The sequence below is a fragment of the Stigmatopora nigra genome, chromosome 2 (genome assembly GCF_051989575.1).
Source record: "Stigmatopora nigra isolate UIUO_SnigA chromosome 2, RoL_Snig_1.1, whole genome shotgun sequence".
Lineage (NCBI taxonomy): Eukaryota > Metazoa > Chordata > Actinopteri > Syngnathiformes > Syngnathidae > Stigmatopora > Stigmatopora nigra.
The window spans coordinates 15,113,669-15,136,708 of NC_135509.1; the positions used below are offsets into that span (position 1 = coordinate 15,113,669).

General features: G+C 40.4%; 1 protein-coding gene and 1 pseudogene across 2 annotated transcripts; both read left to right on the plus strand.

Annotated features, from left to right (window-relative positions):
• The first annotated feature begins 473 nt into the window (after positions 1 to 473).
• On the plus strand, positions 474 to 22,719 carry LOC144214470 (metabotropic glutamate receptor 8-like). Its single transcript, XM_077742854.1, has 11 exons — positions 474 to 678; positions 2,758 to 3,430; positions 7,499 to 7,715; positions 15,772 to 15,907; positions 16,528 to 16,682; positions 16,770 to 16,907; positions 17,552 to 17,752; positions 19,674 to 19,813; positions 20,387 to 21,325; positions 21,874 to 22,120; positions 22,315 to 22,719. Exons 2-11 carry the CDS (start codon positions 2,924 to 2,926, stop codon positions 22,362 to 22,364), a joined length of 2,730 nt encoding a protein of 909 aa, XP_077598980.1. The 5' UTR covers positions 474 to 678; positions 2,758 to 2,923; the 3' UTR covers positions 22,365 to 22,719.
• On the plus strand, positions 10,521 to 12,687 carry LOC144193331 (homeodomain-interacting protein kinase 1 pseudogene; annotated as a pseudogene). The gene is made up of 3 exons (XR_013325728.1): positions 10,521 to 10,645; positions 11,060 to 12,126; positions 12,682 to 12,687. The product of XR_013325728.1 is annotated as a homeodomain-interacting protein kinase 1 pseudogene (transcript).
• Positions 22,720 to 23,040: the final 321 nt, after the last annotated feature.

A 23,040-nucleotide genomic window follows, 5' to 3' on the forward strand; every position in this document is an offset into this window, starting at 1 on the left:
ATTTATATAGGGAAAACAAAAAAAATTATATGGCAATTCTGGTATCGAAGGTTCACTACCAGGTGAGTCCTCACTGCGTGTAGTTTGAATGTTCTCCCTGCTCTTGTGTGGGTTTTCTCCGGGTGCTCCAGTGTCAAAAACATGCATGGTAGGCTGGTTGAACAATTAAATTGCCCTTTGCTATGAGTGTGAATGGTTCTGAATGGTCTTGTTCCACCAATTCAGGGTGTCCCCCACCTGGTGCACATATCTGGGATAGGCTCCAGCACCCCTGGCCACCCTTGTGAGGATAAACAGTTCAGAAAATGAATGAATGACTTGGGAATATATATACATTGTATTCAAATTAGAACGTGGATGAATGAGGCGAAATGTCATTGTCCTCCCTCTGGGGGTCGCCAGTCACGGGGGATTTTCCTTTCAAGAAAACGTTTTTTCAACCCACCTGTGCACGCGCGCGTCACTTTCAATGCTCGCGCCCACTCACGATCTCATACCACCCCTTCAACGCGCAGTCCGGGTCCGTGGAGGTGTCCGAACCGACTTTAGTGACCTCATTTTTATTTGTTTGCTATACCAAAGTCTTTCATTTGTGTGTGATTGTGAGGAGTGGCGACGGAAGAAATATACGTGGATAATAGCAGAAGATGCACTGGAAAGTCTCACAGGGGACAAGAGGTACGTGAACACTCATTTAACTATCTCACTTTCAGTTAATTCATCAGCATGCATAATCAAATCTCATTTCTCATTTCATTTTCTCAACCGCTTTACCCTCATTGGGGTTGCAGGGGGTGCTGGAGCCTATCCCAGCTGACTCCGGGCCAGAGGCAGGGGACACCCTGGATCGGTGGACAACCATGCACGCTCACACTCATACCTAGGGGCAATTAAGAGTGTCCAATCAGGCTATTATGCATGTTTTTGGAATGTGGGTGGAAGCCGGAGTACCAAGAGAAAACTCATGCAGGCACATGCAAATTCCACACGGGTGGACATGACCTGGATTTGAACCCAGATCCCCAGAGTGAGTGGCCAATTTATTAGACACACCTGTCCATCCATCTGGTCCGCAACGCAAATTTCTAATTGGCCAATCAAGTGCATTTTGACTTGGAGACATGGTCAAGATTTGCAGCATTTCAAACTGGGCATCAGTATAAGGAAGAACAAATGGTCGTTTCAATGACTTCAAACGTCGTATGGCTGTATGTCTGAGTATTTCAGAGACTGCCGATCTAGTGGAGTTCTCATGCATTGCTAGGGCTTGCAGAGAATGGCCCGACAAGACAATTTAAAAATGACTTGTTGATGTATCATTATAACCCTAAATGAATACAGTTACTAACCATGTCCATCACTTAATGACCACCTAATTCCATGTCATGAAACCCAAAACCTCTTAGATGCGGTTCTTGAACATGAAAGAGCTGACTGTACTCAAATGCCCCCCCACATCAACAAATCTCAATCCAATGGAGCACCTTTGGAATGTGATAGAAAATAATTGCATCATTAAGATGTAGCCGACAAATCTGCATCTGTTGTGGGATCCTGCCATGTTAAAATGGATCAAAATTCAGCAAAATGTCTGCAGTAACTCCTTGAATCCATGTCACAAAGGAATAAAAATGTCTGAAGGTAAACAAGGGTCCATCTCTCGATAAGCAAAGTATACCTAATATAGTGGCCGACCAGTGTGGGTCTATTGTTTTTAATTTAAAGACTTTTCACTTGAAATCTTTTGATTGAAATTTGAAACACTATAAAATAATAGTATGGTTAGATTGTATGCTAGATTTGAATGGAAAAAATGCCATGTGCCACATATATACAGTAAGGACCAATAGAGCATGCCCTCTTTAAGTGGACAAATAGCCTATTAACTAACAGCATGCAGTAGTGGTCGAACTGGGCCACATTATTATGAATGAGTAAATAACCATTGCGGTCAATGGCCACAATTGGAAGAGTCAATTGCTTTATATTGGAAATTTTGCACCAGGGTTCCCAGTGCAGAAAGACAGCCTCCAACTAAAAAAAACAAAAATATTACACTAATTAAAAAAAAAAACACCCCAAATTCAAATTTCATTTCAAGATAAGACATTTTCCTGATAAACTTCAAACTGTATTTTGATATTATTACCAGAAAGAAAAACAGTCGGAGACTTATTGTAGAGCAACACTCCCCAACCTTTTTCTCACTGCGGACTGGTAAAGCTCCTTCAATTTTCCCGTGGGTAAAATACTTCTATTGAAATTGCCGTTAAATCCACCTGTCACAAGGAGTGGATTTAAAAGGATATATGCATCAAGTTCATTTTAATGTTACGTCATTTTTAATGCAATTTGGTTGAATTTACCTACACACCTACAAATTACCTGTAGTGCACAGCTACATGCACTGTGAGGTGCTAAAATGCCAGATATTTAGACTGAAGTTGTTCCTGTGACAAAAAAGGTAGTAGCTAAACTTCAAGGTGTAGATTTGCAACTTTAATTGTTTTAACTCATCAAAACCATTCCTTCCAAAACTTCCAAATCTTATAAAAAGTAGCTCAAATTTGACCAATCGGCCCAAAGTATTTAATGCAGACATGCCCAAACAAAAAAGTAAACAAAAGGCCTTTTTTTTGCGTTTTTGCATGGTTTCCGTTTAAACTTGGCCTCATAATTATTCACTAAAATTCTTAGTTTTGATTCAAATAAAATTATTGTAACCCAAAAACTGATTTTCTCCCCCCTCTGTTTCAGGAAGTATGTGAAGCAGGTTCCACAAAATGTGCACCAAGAGAACCAGAACTTCAGAAGAACACAGAGCTCCCAGTTTTTAGGTGTGAGACCCCCATTCTAGATCCTCGAGGGGGGAGGGGGCAGCTCCCATGGTCCCTCTGGCTTCGTGCCCACTGACTACGCTGAGATGGCCCTTAACAGGCATTTCTTCCTGTCTTTACTGATAATAAAGAGCTGCCTCTTGCTGGGTTCCACCGCCCCCTCCCCAAACACGGACCTTCAGCAGGAGTATGCGCACTCCATTCGCTTAGATGGGGACATCATCTTAGGTGGCCTGTTCCCAGTGCACGCCCGGGGTGAGCGAGGGCTGCCTTGCGGGGAACTGAAAAAGGAGAAGGGCATCCACCGTCTGGAGGCCATGTTGTTTGCCATTGACCTTGTCAACAAAGACCCCGAGCTTCTCCCCAATGTCACTCTGGGTGCGCGTGTCCTGGACACGTGTTCGCGAGACACTCACGCCCTAGAGCAGTCACTCACCTTCGTACAGGCTCTCATTGAAAGGGATGCGGGTGACGTACGCTGCACCAATGGACAGACGCCCATATTTGTCAAACCGGACAAGGTGGTGGGCGTCATTGGGGCAGCGGCCAGCTCTGTCTCCATCATGGTGGCCAACATCCTTCGCCTCTTCAAGGTAGGAACACTGTAAAAAAAGAAGTCAAACTTCTTGTTTGTCAGACCAATGATCTAGTTTCCAAATTGTCCCGAATATAAGACAGTGTTTTTTTGCATTAAAAGAGAAAGAAAAAGTGTTGTTTGTCTTATATTTGGGTTAGGGTTATTTTACATATTTAAATGTTGAGATACAGTAATACCTTGACATATGAGTGCCCCGACATACGAGGAATTTGAGTAAAATCAACATACGAGCTCAGCCCTGGAACGCATTAAGCTCGTATCTCAAGGTATTAGTTTTATACGACATTTATGTGGCTGTTTTGATAGTGCATATGATTTGCACCTAACCTGTGAGTTAAAATATGGAAACTGGTATTGAGAGAGCTGATTCCCGAAAGCACCAATATGAACATTATGACCTCTAGCACTTTTTAAACCATAACTTCATTTTCATTACATTACTCCATGCATACTCTTGTTGGTTAGCAATGGTATGAAAATGTTTTCAAAAGAATTCATAGACTTGTGGTGGAAAGTGGATAAATCACTAAACAATGCACACATTTTCATATATTTTTACTTTTAAATTATGAGTATGGTTCTCAATGAATAATATTTCAAAATATGAATTGTTTATTGTTTATGGCTGACTCTGTCCTGATCCCACCAGTAAGCCAATATATATATAGTATGTATCATATCCTACATATAGTGACATTATTGCATCCAAAATTAGCAGGAGTAGTTAGCAGGCTGGGTGTGGAAAATGACTCGATTCTGCTGATGTTTGCTCCCTAGCTTTCTTGAAAATGTGTTTGTTCCCCTCGAAAAAAAGTTAGTGTTGTTATAAGTGTCGCTAGCACTCATCGGGTGAAAATGAGTTGCAATGTTCACGCATCTTTGCAGTGTGAGAAGATCTGCTTCCCGCAATAAATTCTCATCTTCTCTCTGTTGGTATTGTGAACAAGGAAAAAGAATGCATAATCTTCAATGGATTGCTTTTTAAACACATTTTAATCACAAACATCTTTTCATGACTTTGATAGTCAGATTTTTGGCCCATGATTTGTAAGACTTGAAAATTGTATGACTTAAGATGTTCCTGCTATTGTTACTGTATGTACTCCTTGTAAAATGCTGTATAGAATATGTATATAATAATTTGATTGAATAATAGCCTTTCATAATAACAAGGCTTCTCAAACATTTTAATTGAAAATCTTTAAGAAAAATATTTGTTCATTCAAGTGCTACCACCCAACAAATTGATCATCAATTATTGCTCCAAAACCATTGGGATTGGCAAAAAAAAAAAGACTTAGCATAGCTGAGGAATGCTCAATATCAGCTGTGTGAAACATTTCTCAGGAGGGTTGACAGGAAGCAGAGGCATGCCATGACTGAGTAATAAAGGAACACCCACCCCTAAAGGGTTCAGTTGCTCATAAGCAAGGATGTGATGATGAAATTCTAATTTTTATGAACAAATGCGTGGGAACATAGTCAAACAGTTAAAATCATTTCTTAATACACAGTTGGAAGGATTTTATGGATGTTCTCATCTACTCTCCATAATACCATAAAACAATTCAGAGAATCTGCATATATATATATATATATATATATATATATATATATATATATATATATATATATATATATATATATATATATATATATATATATATATATATATATATATATATATATATATATATATATATATATATATATATATATATATATATATATATATATATATATATATATATATATATATATATATATATATATTCATTCATTTTCTGAATTGCTTAACCTTGCTCTAGTTGTGTTTTCATTCATTCATTTATTCAATTATCCTCACTAGGGTCTCAGGGATGCTGGGATTGCCTCCAGCACCCCCGTGACCCTAGTGAGGATAATTGGATAAATGAATGAATTAAAACACAACTAGAGCTTTTTTTTCTCCTCAAATTGAGGGCAATTTGGAATAATTGATTCTACCTTCAAAACAAAATGTGTTTACCCTGAGATATTAACATCAACATACAAAAGAAGTAATTATGAAGCCATTCAGAGATATTTGTTGGAGAATACATATTAAGGAATAGGAGAAATTCATTATTTCATTTAACTTTGTTTGCGACACATAACAGAAAATACATTGTGGCATTCAAAGTGTAAAATAACTTGAGTTTGAGGCAAATGTTTCCATTTAGAAAGAATTATTGCTCAATGTAAATGCAATTGAGCAGTCAGCTGTCACATTAATGATATAACAAAGCGTAAAGGAAGTGATTTAAGCCAACTGTCTTGGACACAAGCTCCGATGGACATGAAATAACACAAACTTTTTTAACATCTATTTTGTTTGACAGTTGTATTTTGTTTAGAATTTTCTACTTGAATGCCTGAATGGCTCATTGTTTGACCACAGACGCCAATCGGTTGCAATGAATTCCAGATCCAATTACACTTATTAGCTGCATTGATACATTCCTTACCCTTCATGCACACCCCCTTAACACTGGCGACTTATCTGCTCCTCTAGCAGCGTTGCATAACACATTAAGTTTAATGTCAGCGTATTTTTAATTTTTAAACGAGATCACTCTTTTGCACAAATGCTTATTTCAAAGAGTGCTCGAATGTGTAAGCCTTTGAAGGGAAGCAATGGTTAACTTTTCTTTTATTTTCTGAATCGCTTATCCTCATAAAGTTTGTGGGGGTGCTGGAGCCTATCCCAGCTAACTTCGGGCCAGAGGCGGGTCGGGCACCCTGAATTGGTGGCCAGCCAATTGCAAGGCACAAGGAGACGGACAACCTTTTATGCTCAAACTCATACCAAGATGAGTCCTTCAACCAGCTTACCCTGCATGTTTTGGGGACATGGGAGGAATTCGGAGTACCCTGAGAAAACCCACGTAAGCCCGGGAGAATAAGCAAACTCCACACAGTGAAGACAGACCAGGGATTGAACCCTTGACCCCAGAACTGTGGGGCCGACATGCCAACCACTGGACCGCCCAGTTCAATTTTCAGGTCATAAAAATTGGAAGTGAAAAAAGTTTGTGTATTGGGTTTATCCATCATTTGGGTTTCTTATTGTTGTTCTTTCACATCTACATATTGCGTTGTGTTTTGTAAGCACACTTCACGCTTGATTTGCTTGCCGCCTTCGCCGCCCACATATGTTGCGGCCGTCACATCTCAGCGTGTCATTCTTCACTGTGGCCGCGGGGTGGGTGGAAAGGTTTCCCCTCGATGCCCGCGCCTTCATCCCTGTTGTGTAGAGTTCTGACATTAGCTTATCGCAAACGCTAACTGAGACGGTTGCCTCTCGTAACTCAGTCTGTCCCGGCGGTTGAATCACGGGAGCGACGACGGCCGGGTGTCAGCAGGCGCCTGTCAGTTGCCATCATGTCCCATCCTCCTGCAGCTTAACCCTAAAATGTCAGAGTGACTCACATCGACTTGTCATGGAACATGCCGCCTCTGTGATGATGTCATTGAACTCTCAGCCTCCTCCTGCTATGATGTCATCACCACATAAGATGTAGGCTAAAAAGCCAACTGTACAAGGATGTGGAAGATGGTTAAAAAGTCAGTCAATACGACTGGTGGTGGAACAACTGTAGCCTAGTAGGCTAAGTCTCTTGCTCGAGCCAGCAAAAATACTTGCTAAAAGTAATTGAATTAAATTGAATGCTTATATTGTCATTATACAAGTATAATGAAATTTAAAGCTTCACCATAAAGTGCACAAATAAATAATCAATTAAAAAAAATTATAAATAGACAATAAATAAATCATCAATAAATAAGTCATAAATAAATGCATAGTCAACATGAATAAGTGGTAACATAAATAAGTACTAAAAATGACTGAAGTGGTCAGCAGTCTATGGAGTTTTAGTGCAAGTACCCGAGTCTTGATTAGATCCTCCCAGGTGCAGAACTCGAGTTGAGTATGCAGTAGTTTACAATAGCACTGCAAAGTGACTGAAAACTCAATACATAATAGGTATGAAATGATTTTGAAACTCAGAAAGTATGTCAAGTTATTGCTTGTCTCCCCCAGATTCCCCAGATCAGCTACGCGTCAACAGCCCCAGAGCTGAGTGACAACACTCGCTACGACTTCTTCTCACGTGTGGTTCCTCCAGACTCATACCAGGCTCAGGCTATGATGGACATTGTCACAGCAATGGGTTGGAACTACGTCTCCACTTTGGCCTCCGAGGGCAACTACGGGGAAAGCGGTGTAGAGGCCTTTGTGCAAATCTCCAGAGAGTCGGGTAAGAACACAATGCTTAATACTTTTCGGCCATCTTCATTGTCTTGTTAACACTATTTTCTTAATTTTTTATGTTTTTGAGTGTATCTGCCAATAGCCTTATCGCACATCATTTTCAAAATGCGAGACATGATTTTATGTAGTAAAAAAACATGATGGTGAACCGTTGAGAAGCATTTGAACACCTGAAGACTGCATGTCATGTATAAATCTTGCCTAATTCCATTTGAGAATTCTGGTTTTACCAGGTTTCTGTAGCATATGTTGTGAATAAATGTGTTCAGCATTTGCAAGTTACCTGTACTGGTGCAATTTTAGTTGTGAGCTGAGAAAAACTGAAAAAAAATGTATACCAATCTTAAGTCACAAATTTTGGGTGCGCCTTATACACGGGTGCGCGTTATAGTCAAATAAATACGATGTTAACTGGCCTCTTTTGGTTAGCACTGATGGTGGGTAGGATCTGCTTGCTGAGGTCGTCGTTTACATTTTGTGCGTCAGCCTCAAACCTTTTGAATTCAACAGCATTGTGACAAATCATTGTAATTTCTACCCTTTCATGTCTACAAAACAATAGGCACTTGCTGTCTTGCAGTGTGAGAAGCAGCCCCATGTTATTTGGATAATGGTCCTAAAGTCAAAATCAGTCTTTCAGTTGTTTTCCATCTTACAGTTGTTAAAACTCAGGAGGACTTTAGTTGTCGTATAGCATTATAGGTCTTGGGATTATCTAGCAGTCTGGTCGTCTTTTGGTCTTTTGCCATTCACTATTAATGTACTGGGTCTCACCTTTTAGTTTAAAAAATATATTTTATGTTATCTCACTTCAAAAGTGGTTCATTCCGCGGTGAACGGAGCCGATCGGTACAATATTCTGTAAAGATCAACCTTCATATGTGACCCATATGGAAGTTAAAGTCTGCAGAGAGTCCCCGCAGAAATGGATACCATCACTGAGATGTCAGTCCTCACCCGACGAGCACATCACCATGGTGACAACTGGCCAGGTCTCCAGGAAAACCCGCTGTGACCTCCTCTCAAGCCTTTAGCACAGCTTGGTGACAGCCGGCAGATGGATGTAGCAACCCGGGGTGGCAATCTTAATAGCTGGCACGGATGTCATTATACTATGATCAACTGAAATAATGTGTAGTATACACTGGTTTCTAGCTGATGACAGTATACATGCAAATGTGCAATTGGGAGGCAACAGCGTGTAAATATGGGAAAGTGATTATTCATTAATTAATTTTCCGAACCACTTATCCTCATTAGGGTCGTGGGCCTATCCTAGCTAGGCACCAGGCAGGGGACACCCTAAATCGGTGGCCAGCCAATCACAAAGCACAAGGAGACAGACAAATATTCCAGCTTGCACTCATGCCTATGGAGAATTTAGTGTTCAACCAGCCAACCCTGCATGTTTTTTGGATGTGGGAGGAAACTGGAGAACCCGGAGAAAACCCACACAAACCCAAGGAGAACTTGCAAGCTCCACCCCCAACCTCAGAACTGTGAGGCTGACGGACTAACCAAGGATGGGCAAACCGGTCTTTGAGGGCCGTTTTGGGTGTAGGTTTTTGTTCCAACCGATATAGCAATGACAGTTTAACCAATGAGATTTCTGCAGAAAACAAAAAGCACCTGTCTGCAATGCACTGATTGCACTTGTAGGACAACAGATTGGTGAAAAGGTGCCCTCTCAATGGGTTGGAATAAAAACCCGCACCCACTGCGGCCCTTTGTGAAATAGTTTGCCCACACCCGTAAAGTGATTAGCAATATTCTGTTTTGAATCAGACGAAATGAATAATTTTTTATATTTAGGGATAGTTACTTGCCATGCAGGAATATCTCTAACATGGATTTGTTGTTATGGTAATCAGAAATTGGTTATGAAGTGAAACTGTGCAGAAGTTAATCAATAAAGCCCGACTCAGCAGGATGTCTATGCTTCTAATTGAAGCTTCTTCAAGCAATGGCGCTTAGAAGCCAATTGGTTTACACATGGTTCAAAGATACCCAGTGGTTTAGAAATCTAAGGGGTGTCAACACTGTTGAGAATTCTAGGGTTGTTTGAGAAAATTATATTTATGTGCTTGTGTTACAATGTAAACAAAATGCAACACATGTTATAGGAATATTTACTCATATTTATTAACAAATAATAGTTTTCATCCAGTCTTTACTTTAAAAGATTTTCTGTTTTTGGGGAAAATATTTTGCCAGCTTTTGAAATTATTCTTTCACAGTCTGTTCACAAACTGTGAGTTGGCAGGCGATCGCCGTTGCATTATGCTGCTGCTTTTTTCTGTACTCTGTACAAAGTGAGGCTTCACATGTCATCATTTCATCATAATTTAAGAATTATTTTAAGTATCAAGTCTATTTTTAGACTGACAACATGGATTACACATGGAGTATGTCACCTACAGTCATTCTGAGGAGGCTACCCGAAGGTTTGATCCCAGTTTCTGACTGCAGTTGGTAAATGGATGAATGGATTCTGATAACGTCAAAAAATAGTGGTTGAGGTTACTGTGTCTGTATATTTGCTCCGAATGTTTTATTTCAATGAAATTGCACATGGACATTGTTGGTCAAAATAATGTATTAGTTGACTGATTTGCTCATGGTGGCCTCTAGAACTGCATCTGTCAAAAACTTTGCAGTGACTTCATTGCTACATTTCAGTTGTAAACTCCCTCATTCTTTGATGCCTAATAATGCGCTTTAGAAAGTGATGTCACAGAGAAACAATGATGGTTGTCACTTAGTCTTCTTTGAGGAGCTAGTGAGTTCGAGCCATTACATGATGACAACAACAAAAACAACAAGACAACAATGTACATTACGTCAGTCTTTCAGCCTGACCTCATCACGTCAAACTTGGCTCGGCCAGCAGCAAAAAGCCCGACATGAATCAGACGGGTAGGTGTTGCCATAATTTGAAATATTAAATGCATGTGCACAATGTCAAGAGATGCAAAACCAATAGTGCATTTAGTAATTTATGATAATATTAGGCAAATTTGACCATTTGTTGGCAGTAAACCATTCAAATTAATATGGATATAGTTGCAATGCGCCTGAAAGTAAAGAAACTGGAAAAAAAAAACAGTCTCAACGTCCATAGCTTGATGTTTTTTTCAAAATTATACGACAAAGGAGGAGGTCTAGTTTTACTTTGAGAGACACCCTAGTTGTCTTAAACATTCTCTAACATTTTGTATGTCTAGCTAATATTAATGATCATTAGTATGGTTTTAAAAATACTTGAAATTGACAAATATACCCCACAAAATCTGTAGATCATTAACATATTTCCACTCTTTGTCCATGCAGATGACTTAAAGATGTACAAAGGGGTGACACTGGGTGGAGTGCATACCGTGGAGGATGTACTTGGCGAGGGTACCTTTGGTGTGGTGGTCAAATGTCGCAATACAGAGACAGACACTATGGTGGCCATCAAGGTTTTTAAGAACAAACAGAACTCTGTCAATGATGCCAAGGAAGAAATCTCCATCCTGAAGCAACTGTGGAGTCTCGATCCTGATAAGTGCAACATTGTCCGATGGGACGGCTTTTTCTTCCACAAGGAGAACATCTGCCTGAATTTTGAACTCTTGGATCAGAACCTGAGGGAGTTCATGCAAAATCACAGTGCACTCTCAGTTGAACAACTGAGGCCCGTTGTCCACCAATTGGCTACGGCACTCTCTCACATGAGCAAGATGGGGCTCGTCCACGCTGACATCAAACCTGAGAACATCATGGTGGTGGATCGCCATCTCCAGCCTCTCAAAGTCAAGCTTGCCGACTTTGGCTTGGCCAAAAATGTGTTGGACATTGCACCAGGAGATTGCGTGCAGACATTGTGGTACCGAGCACCCGAAGTCATTCTGGGGATTCCATTCAACGAGACAGTGGACGTGTGGTCGTTGGGACTGGTTGCCGTGGAGCTTGCCACGGGCCAGCCGTTATATCCCGGGAGGACAGAGTACGAAATTTTGAACTTTGTCACCAACACTCAGGGACAGCCGGCGGATTCCGTGCTGGACCGCGGAAAGGAAGTGACCCAATATTTCCACAAAGAGTGTAATGGGGTACAGAGGTGGAGGCTCAAATCACCCGAGCAGTTTGCCAAGGACACAGGATGTCAGCCCAAAGGTGGGCGATCACTCATACTCACCTCCCTGGATGAGTTGAAACTGGTTATGGTGGATGTCGTAGGACAAAAACGTACCGAGCAGCTCTTTGTCCGCCTTGTGAAAAAGATGTTGGACCTGGATCCTAATCTGAGAGTCAACTCCCAGAAGGTTCTGCTGCACCCATTTTTTCATTGCTGCCTTTCTTGCAGTTGCCATTCTGACAACTCCACGGACATAGTGTCTGATGCAGAGACCCAAGTAAACCCACAAGGGCAATCATCCGTGAGACACTCCTTTCTTCCCGAAACACCCCTGACCCAAAATGATCTAGCCTCGTCGGAGGATTTGAGGGACAATCCGGTTGGGTCTAAAACACATGAAAAAAAGGGGTCTTGCCTGGGAAGGTTGTCCAAAAAGATTGTAGCAGCCTTACGGAAGATCACTTCAGTTTTTACAAAGATCAAACTCTTTAACAACACGAACATTTCCTAACCATAAATTGTCATTTAGCAGAGTAATATTACAACAAAAACACAAATATGGCTTAGTGGCTTTTGGTGAAGTTATAGTTTCTGCAGGTAGTGGACAAATGTGGCCAACTGACATGCATGATCACAATAACTATAAGTTTGGGTCCCACTGGGAGGTCTTCGCTGTTAGTTGTCTGACAATCTTGAAGATTTTATGCCACCTGAGTCCATGTTTTTTTTTTAACCCGACAGTCTCACATGTGGTCTCAAGAATGGAAAGTTATTTTTACATGCCTTTGTCGGCCATTGTTTAGTCGTGTCTCTTGTTCATTTTGCCGAACAGTGGTGATGTAGTTCATTCGTTGATAACATACAGCTTGCATTTTTAGGGATTTGCCTTTATACTGCAGAGACATTGGATAAGTCTACAATTTTTATTTATGTAAGAATGAATCTAGGTCGGATTTGAAAAATCAGTTCATACTTCATGAAAAAAAACAGGTTTCCATTAGAACTGTTGACTAGGAAACTATAATTGGCTCGTGCGAACATAGCTTTAGATCCCTGCTTCATGATTATTACCAATTGTCAATGAATATTGATTCATTTTTTTGCAGGTAGCTTTTGATCATTGACAGTTTGACTGATTACCAGTATTTCCATAAACGCATTTGTTGGGCTACAACAAGCGCAATATGTGGGGGCAAAAATGAATAAATTAAATAAAAAGAATGAGCAAAGACTTTTTCCAGGCACTGTATAAAGAAGCTGGTGACAGTAAATGGTTGGATTTCAGTTGATGAATATAAATGCCCAGCACTGAATTAATCCCTACCTATATATAAGCCTGTATGCCTTTAATGTAAGGAAGTGCAGTGAGAACAGTGTTTAAATAATGACAAGGCACGATAGGATTTTAATGAGCCACGGCGTGAAAATATATTTTTTTGAAAGTGTTAAGCAAAATGAAGATGGAGAATGAGAAATCACTTGAACTCAGTGCTGTCATGTCATATTTGCACCTGAAGATTCAGAAGCGAGCCCGACGTCCCCGAGGGAGGGAAACTGATAAGGAAATCCTAAAAGTAGAAGGATTTTCTTTAAGCTCCACAGCAAAAGAGAGCAAATGAAGGGTGGGGGATGGTACAGAGCAGGCAATTTACAATTGAGCTCTCTCATCTTTCTTTACAGAAAAGGAAAAAGTCAGTTAATCTTCTAAAGGAATATTCAACATTCCTCCACTAGTTCCCGCAAAACAATGCCCATTTTTTTAACATATACCACACAAAATGCTTACGTTAACACTAAAAAGTATTTTCTCAGTCTTGTTTGGTATTGTGACAATCAAAATACTTTATATATTTGGATCTCGGTAAAGAATGTCCACCTTTAGTTAAGAATTTAGCTGCCTTTTCTTTTCAGAGCATGTATTGGCTCTCTGTAAGACAAAGCTCTCAAGAGTTAGAAGAACTTGTTAAGAACCATGACAATGACATGATGTAACTTTTCAATTAGTCCAAGCGGATGTTTTCCTAGCATGGACCAAAATGGTACATGCTGAGAACGTTAAAAGGCAGGCCTTTCAATTGATGTATGACTTCAGACACTGGAATTTATCATCACGTAGCAGTGAAGGACACCAATCGTTTCTGTTTTGTTGATGCAGCAGGAGCTTGAAAAGTTTCCCAGGTAACGGCAGCACCATTGCCTTGACATGGCAAAGCGCAGAACAAGTCAAGTGTAGTCTTTTCATACAGCTCTGAATCACCAAAACATCTTAAAGGGCTTTACAACATATGTTTGACATTGAAATATAAAATAATTATATATATTTTTTCAATTCATTCGCAACATAAGTGGACCAGTTCCAATCAAAGGGACCAAGCCTTGCGAAATTACAACTTGGACACAAGAAGTAGTTGTTGAAATAAAGGTTGGAATTTCATAGTATTTTCAATACTACATTGACTTAATTGTTCCATTTATGACAGAGCTTGTTGCTTTTTTCCAATTTTCCTGTTTTTAAACTATGAACTATACATATTTCATAGTTTGGCTGGGCCTGTGAGTTCTACTTAAATGCTTCTTATGTCAGAATTTTTTCATTGTGATACCCAAACCACTTAAAATGTTGTTTTTCAGGTTATAGTTATCCCCAAAACTGTCAATATGTTACTTTAAAGTCTGTTGTTCTGTTTTACTGTCACTACAATTCATAAAAAAAAAGCCCCCAAAATTGTGACTTATACTCGAGTGCGACTTATACTCAGAAAATATGTATTAAAGTACTAGAGTTAATCCATCGCAGTGGCAGTAAAATATTACATTAACACCACGAAAGATTAGTTCGGATATAAGTTTGTGTAAGTCAATTTTGTTTAGAATTTTAAACATGCAAAATTTAGATATGTGGTGTATATTTTCATTGCAATACAAATTACACATGCATCATAAAACCGTTAGATTGAATATTCGTAACCACATTTGATGCTGGCATTTGCAAAAATACAAGTTTGTGCTTAGCCATGATAACAAAGCTGACTTGTCTTCTTATTGATGATGAAGCAGAAGGGTTTTATCTTTTTTTTTTCTATTAACGACAAACAAACAGGACGAGATGTTAAATCTTCTTGTTGACGATTAAGTGAGAAAGCAAGTGCAAAATGCCGATTGGTGCGTTTTGCCGCCTGAAAGCTGAGAAGTTAAGAAGGTTGAGACTCAGCCAGTTTCCAAATGAGATTCTTTTTTTCCGCTACTTTGTTCCTGCTATTTTGTTCCTTTGAGAATCAGCGGTAGGCGAACAAAGACGTTTCTCAGAGCCAATTAGCTCGGAACGGTCACCGCTCCGATTTACCCCAGACTTGACATATGCCGCTGGTCTTCATGTGCTCTTTCACGCTTGATTTTCTTTCATGTCCTCAAAAAGTTGTTTTGGTTTTACATGTCTTTGTTAAATTAAAAGTGGCTTCTGAGTTTAGGACTCAAATGTACATTTTAATGAAGTTACTGCAAAATAAAGATGGAAATATCAATCTACTATTTTAAATTTCAAAGTAATCTTAAAGTCTAGTTTCATTTTATCTTATTTGTCTATTTTTTTTTAAATTTTGATAGTAGATCACTTAAACCACTAAATTTCTTTGATCTTTTCAAAAGAAAATTCTACAGTGCCATTGAATTATATGATTTGAAATGATTCTATATCACAAATTTTACACAGGATTTTTTTTAACAACGAGGACATTTAGGCTTTGTTTTCACATAGTGAACATAACCTTTGGTTCCTCATATGAATTTGATTGAATCCAAAGACTTCAAAAGTACTTTTTTTCTTCAAGTGTGAGCCTCTGATGTGTTTAGGGAACGTGAAGAAAGTGAAGTAGTATTTTCCGCTTTGTATAAACCTGTGTATTTGTGTGTTCTACTGCATCAGGTGACGTGTGCATCGCTCAGTCACTGAAGATTCCCCGTGAGCCCAAACCAGGCGAGTTTGACAAGATGCTCCTACGTCTGCTAGAGACGCCCAACGCCCGTGCCGTCATCACCTTCGCCAATGAGGACGATATACGGTATGACTCCCCGCCACACATGTGCAGTCACACACACTTTAAAATTAGTCACACTCTTCTAAAATCAGATGTGTTTCAGTGCATAGTGCTATTTTATTATATTTGACCTGTGAACGACTATTTAAAAAATACTTGAAAATATGAGGTATTTATTAAAATATAACTAAAAATAAATGTATTTATTCTATTTACATCTTTTCATCAAAAGTTGTTTGTAGCCGTTAACTCTATTCATCAATATATAAATAGTAAATGGTAATAAATAATATGGCATAATTCTTTCCAGAAGTGATATTGTTACTTCAACTCCTGCCTATCATGCTAATTTCAAAACAAATTACAGGCGGCTACAAACGTATTAATGTTTGGGCAATGTTTGAATTTGTGAGATTTCATATTTTTAATTCGTTTCCTATCCCGAGCCAAAATTTTCCAATTGAGATGTTTTGTTTCCTAAATATTTCACATTCACAGTTCATAAGTAGAGGTTTTACTGTATTCTTTTTTTAGTTTGATTAAAATTTGTATTACAGTTTATTTTTTTGTCATACTTTGATTCACTTGAAAAAAATATCCCCAAAAGTGACGTCTGATTAGCTGTCCGTCTCTGTCCCCACTAGTCGCATCCTGGGCGCGGCTAAGCGAAACAACCTTACGGGTCACTTCCTATGGGTGGGCTCCGACAGCTGGGGCTCCAAAATCTCACCGGTACTGCACCAGGAGGTCGTGGCCGAGGGTGCCGTCACCATCCTGCCTAAGCGTGCATCTGTCGATGGTTAGGACAAAAACTACTAAATACCACGAAAAATCTGAAAAGAACGGTCACCCCGGTGATGACACTCCCATTTTATTTTCATCACAGCGTTTGATCGATACTTCAAGAGCCGCTCACTGGCCAACAATCGGCGAAACGTTTGGTTCGCCGAATTCTGGGAGGAAAATTTTGCCTGCAAATTGGGGACGCATGGCAAAAGAACAGGAGCACCCAAAAAGTGTACAGGTGAGTGAACACATCAGTTGATCCCTCACATGGCCTTAGGAAATACAATTGTCAACAATGGGGCAAAAAATTCTGAATGAAATGTTTTTAAAATTTCCAAATACATACAAAACATTGGAAAAGTACACTTGGAAAAAAAGAAAATAAACATTAACAGAAAAAAAGGAATAAAGAAATACATCGGCAAATAAAATAATTTAGTGGTCATTTTGACTGTTATATACTGTATTTTCGCGACTATAAGGCGCCCTTAAAAGTCTTAAATTTTCTCCAAAATAGACAGGGGGCCTTATAATCCACAGTGCTTTATATATGGAAAAAAAATAAAATGTGTCATTCATTGAGGATGCGCCTTATAATGCAGTGCGCCTTATAGTCGTGAAAATACGGTAATTGTGCTATTTCAATGTATAGTATGGTGAAAATAGCATTAAAAACATGATTTGCCTTGAAACATGCAAAAAGAGGCCCACTAATTATGCGATCAATTAGTTACTATCATATTTAAATTGCTCTGTTTTTGAATTCCATCTCTTCAATTTCATTATCTTACTTTTGCTGCCTTTTGATGGAATTTGTTTAGGCTTCTTGTGCTTGAATTGTGCGGGGTGGAGAAAAATTGTCCGTCAACTTTCTTCCAACAGGCCTGGAGAAAGTGGGTCGCGACTCTGCATATGAGCAGGAGGGAAAAGTCCAGTTTGTGATGGACGCCGTGTACGCCATGGCGCATGCTCTGGACCGTCTTCAGCGGCAGCTTTGTGCCGGCCACCCGGGTCTCTGTCCACGGATGGCTAACGTTGATGGCAAGGAGCTGCTGGCGCACATTCGTGCTGTCAATTTCAATGGTAAGACACCAGTACACATTATTTTCAGGAGAATAGCCTTATGTTCGTAGAATCTACCATGTCAGCTTATCCCAAAAGTTGTTAAAGCTGATCGAAGGTCTTGCGTTGATTGTTAAAGTATCATCCTTGATACCTGCGCAATGTGTATCTCATGCAATTATTGCATCCAGAGAGAAAGCAACACATTTGTACTCCCATGAATATGGAGGTAAAAATTGTCAATCAGTGGGCGGCTTATACGCGAGAAATTGTAAAAATCCAATGATTTTTTTTTAACCAATTTTAAAACTGCGGCTTATACGCAGGGGCGACTTATATGCGGGTAAATACGGTGTTCATTTTTTATAAGTGTTTTTCTATCGCCAATAATCAAAACATTCAAACAGCACATTTAAGGCTTCCCCAGCGTTGCATGGCTGGCGAGGGTTCGTCAAAGCGTTGAAGCGAACTAGAGCGAACGTTCCTCTTCTGTGTCACTAGACTGGACGCGCTACTTACCCATCATGCTTTGCAAACAAACTAACAGAGGGACGCCTGACGCTAATGGGTAATTGCTACTTCATCCATGCTGCTCGCCCATGTGTTTATTTCTAGAGAGGCATGTAGGGGTGTGCTCCAGTTGACCGCTAATGTTCGCACATTAGTTTGCGGTCGAGTTCCACGATGTGATTGTTTTGGACAGCTAACCGGGAGGCGGTAAAACGAAGAATCGTCTTTTTTTTTCCTGTTCACCAGGGACAAGAAATCCAAGCATAAATGCATACATTTGAGCACATTGCTAAGGAAGCAGGAAACGCCCACTAACGTTCAAATTTTTGGCCAAAATTGTTTTTGGGGAGTTTGTGAAAGAAATGAGAATATTTCTCATTTTTTACCTTCGCAATCCAGGAAAATTCTATCATATATCGTACCACTTAGTTTTTAAATACAGCGCAAATAAAGATGTCAAATTTGCGACATAGACGCTCTTTAATGTGTTATTTATTGTCCCTTTATTAAATAAATCAAACTCAAATTACTGCAGCTTATTTAGCGAAATTGTATTTATATTTATTTTTTTACTCTTGCCCAGTGCAAAAGATTGTTTTTCCACTTGGTAAGTATCCCACCCTGCAGCTCCCTCGAGAGCATCCTCTCAGCATTTTAATGGCAAAAGCTCAAGTTTATTTTTTGACCTTATGGTTGACCAGAATGCTTGACAATGTTGTGTATGAATGAATTATTGTGCTCCGATGTTTAATGCAACATCCAATGTACATGACCTGACATATACCACAGGTTGAACACATTAAAGTTCACCCACGCTGCGCATATGACTTTAACATTAACAAAGGCACCTTCGAGGTCAATGGAGTAGGTTTGAGTTATTTATAAATTAAATGAGGTTTTCCATTTTGCCTTTTAACAATGCCCAGTTTGCATCTCAACAGCTTTGTCTTTCCACATATTTTGCCTTGTATTTGTGAGAAAATCTGCTTGTGTTTGCTTGTTACTGCTCAACAATACCAGTCACTTGACTTCCTTGATCTCCATGACCTTCCCTGATTTTGGTGTATGTAATGCCAACTGCACTTTTGATTTAAAGCAATGTTGAGGTCTTTATGGCCAAATTTGTTGAGGAGGAGCAAAATGACTTTTCTGTATGTAAATGTCCAAGTGTGTGCCTGCCTTGGAACTCATGTGCATCCAATATATATCAACTATGGTAGATTGGGAGTTTTCATTTATTTTCTGAACTGTTTATCCTTTTTTTGGTGTACATGCACACAAGACACTGATGACTTTGCCCTTTCCAGCTTGGTCTTTGTAGGCCTCTGAGTTCAAAGATGTCGTGTTTTCCATTTCCCATCGCTCACGTTCACTGCTTTAAAATACTGTTCTTTTTTGGTCATCTGTTCTAATTAACTCCCTGTCACGACAGGAAGTGCTGGCACACCGGTGATGTTCAATGAGAATGGAGACGCTCCCGGGCGCTATGATATTTTCCAGTACCAGATCAGTGAGAACTCGGGGCCAGAATATAAGGTCATCGGGCAGTGGACCAATCAACTGCACCTCAATGTAAGATCTGTCTTTTTTTTAATCACCATTATCCAGTTATTCAATATATTTTTGGGAGCAAAATAATTTTAAATTTGAACTTTGTCTCTCTCTTTACAAAATCCTGTGATATAGCAAAAATTCATTCATTTTCTTAACTGCTTATCCTCACAAGAATCGCAAAGGGTGCTGGAGGCTATCCCAGTTGACACCCTAAATCGTGAAGAAGGACAACCATTCACACTCACACTCATACCTAGGGGCAATTTAGAGTGTCCAATCAGCCTACCTTGCATGTTTTTGGAATGAGGGAGGAAACCGTAGTACCTGGATAAAACCCACGCAGGCCAGGGAAAAACATGCAAACTCCACACAGATGGAGTGACCTGGATTTGAACCCTGGACCCCTAGAACTGCAGCCAACACACGAAACACTCATTCACTGGGCTGCCGATATTGCAAAAATGCACTATAAAATTAGCTGTGAAGTCAACAGGGGACAAATTCATTCACACAATTGAGTTTTCATAAGACATCTTGACAGGGTGGGATCTCTTGTATGGCTTAGTAGTAACATTGTCGCTCCCCCGACAGATATCTGCGCTGAAGTTTGACTCAGTGGGCAGTGTCTCAACCCCTGCTTCGTCGTGCAGCGTGCCATGTGGGCCAGGCGAGCGCAAGAAAATCGTGAAGGGCGTTCCGTGCTGCTGGCACTGTGAGCGCTGCGAGGGCTACCATTTCCTTGCTAGCCAGTTCTCCTGCCAGCTTTGCCCATACGAACAGCGGCCCAACTGGAACAGTAGCAGTTGTCAGCCAATCCCAGTCATTCAGCTGGAGTGGTACTCGCCCTGGGCACTGGTGCCCGTCCTCATTGCCGTGCTGGGTATCTCCGCCACTGCCTTCGTGATGGCTACCTTCATACGTTACAATGACACACCCATTGTACGGGCGTCTGGGCGGGAGATGAGCTACGTGCTCCTGACGGGCATCTTTTTGTGCTACGTGGCCACCTTCCCAATGATGGCCCCTCCAGGTGTCGCCGTGTGCTCCCTGCGCCGGGTTTTCCTGGGTCTTGGCTTGTGCTTCAGTTACGCGGCTCTGCTTACCAAAACAAACCGCATCCACCGTATCTTCGCCCAGGGCAAGACGGCAGTGGCCGCACCTCGTTTCATCTCACCCACCTCGCAACTGGTTATCACATTTTCCTTGGTGGGTGTGCAGCTGGTAGGAGTCCTGGCGTGGTTCGCGGCCGAGCCGCCGCACGCCCTGGTGGACTACAGCGAGCAGCGTACGGCCGACCCCCAGCATGCAAGGGGGGTGCTCAAGTGTGACATTTCGGACCTGGCACTCATCTGCTCACTGGGCTACAGCATTCTGCTGATGGTCACGTGCACAGTGTATGCCATCAAGACACGAGGCGTCCCGGAGACGTTCAATGAGGCCAAACCCATCGGCTTTACCATGTACACGACCTGCATCATCTGGCTCGCCTTCATACCCATTTTCTTCGGCACAGCGCAGTCGGCTGAGCGGGTGAGTGTAGTAAAGTGTAAGTAAAGAAAAACCTTTAATGGAACATAATAATATTTAAGATGAAAAATGATTTGAAAAGACTCAGTGGGTGAAAAAAAGTGATTCAAACTAACTCAGTATGAAGAAAAAAAATGTCTCAAAACTTTCATTGCTGGTGTATTTATCCATCTAGACATTGATACAGCTGCCTATACCTCCAGTGATTGATCCAGATAGTATTCCACATATCTGGGGATTCATCCATTATTCATTCATCTAGTGAATGTTCCATCTTGTGATACATGTACCAAGTGATCCATCCATTCATCCACACATTTTGTGATCCATAAATCCATGCATTCACCCATTCATTGTGGATGTTCCAGCATTACACTCAACATTTACCCATTAGTGGATGCAACACTTGACCTTCATCCATCAATCGACCTGGCTTGTGCATGTAGTATTCAGTAATTAATTCATCCATCCACTCAGTTATCCAGTGATACATTTGTCAAATGTAAAGGCATAAGGTCCTAACATGACCCGTTACACGCCCCCTTTCACAGATGTACATCCAGACGGCCACACTGACCGTGTCCCTTAGCCTGAGTGCCTCTGTGTCGCTGGGAATGCTCTACGTGCCGAAGGTCTACATCATCATCTTCCACCCGGAGCAGAACGTTCCCAAGCGCAAACGCAGCTTCAAAGCCGTCGTTACCGCGGCCACAATGACCAATAAACTGTCACAGTTGGCAGCTGAACGACCCAATGGAGAAGTGAAGACCGAGCTGTTTCAAGGCGTTGAGGCAGGAGGTTAGTAAGAGTTCTCATCTGGTATCAATTACTTCTTATTTTAGGAAAATAAATACAAAAAGATTGTTTTAAGAACAGAATGTTCAGAGTGGACTCGGCGTAGTTAATGTTCTTCTCAATAGCAACAGTTTCACATTGCAGTTTTACAGCCATCATTTGCTTGAAGTTGTTTCTTGCCTTTTTTCTTTCTGCAGTCTTACCAACAAAAACCACCTACGTCAGCTACACCAACCACGACATCTGAACCAAACTCAAATAAAATTAATGGGACCATCTCCAGAATACGGAAAGTTACCATAACTTAAGTTTACTGTGAAAAGCGAAAACAAACACGAGTCAAAATCCAGGGGAGTCACAAGAGAAATTTGTCTGAGAAGATTAAAAAAGGAGAATAACTTTTGGAGACCAATTGTATTTGATGTTATGGTCATTGTGAGTGGAAAAATTGTGTTATTAGATCTTGGAATCTTGTCCTACTTCTTCTCTGTATGTTCTGATGAGTCTGTTGCTGTTGTGGAACATGTACAAATGGAAATGAAGTGAAGCATGCTGAGTTTTCTACAAATGATTTCTATTTCTGATTAAAAGGGAAAATACAACATTTGTTTCTGACTTCGATTCAACCACCCTAAAGTGAACCAGTTTCTCACTCCAAGCACGGACAGAGCAATTAACATTATGTTCCCCAGCCTCGCGCATCTAAGGAAAGTATTCATGTAATGATGTGATCTTGTCTACAAATGATCAAAATGTTATAAAAAGCAAGCTCTGCAGAAGCATGACAACCATCCTGATTCTTTGACTCAGGCATGTTGGAGGATGAAGACCTAGAAAACAGACTGGATATGTCCCCTTGAGGCCTGCACCTCTGATTTAAATCAAGCCGGCAAGGTGGTCGACTGAAGTCGCTCGTAGAAACT

What these genes read in the sequence shown, in the direction of transcription:
- LOC144214470 (XM_077742854.1), top strand. Translation starts at nt 2,924, where the DNA reads ATGGCCCTTAACAGGCATTTCTTCCTGTCTTTACTGATAATAAAGAGC. An exon ending in GCAAATCTCCAGAGAGTCGG is followed by an intron (nt 7,716 to 15,771) that starts GTAAGAACACAA and finishes CTACTGCATCAG; the next exon opens with GTGACGTGTGCATCGCTCAG. An exon ending in CAGCGCAGTCGGCTGAGCGG is followed by an intron (nt 21,326 to 21,873) that starts GTGAGTGTAGTA and finishes CCCCTTTCACAG; the next exon opens with ATGTACATCCAGACGGCCAC.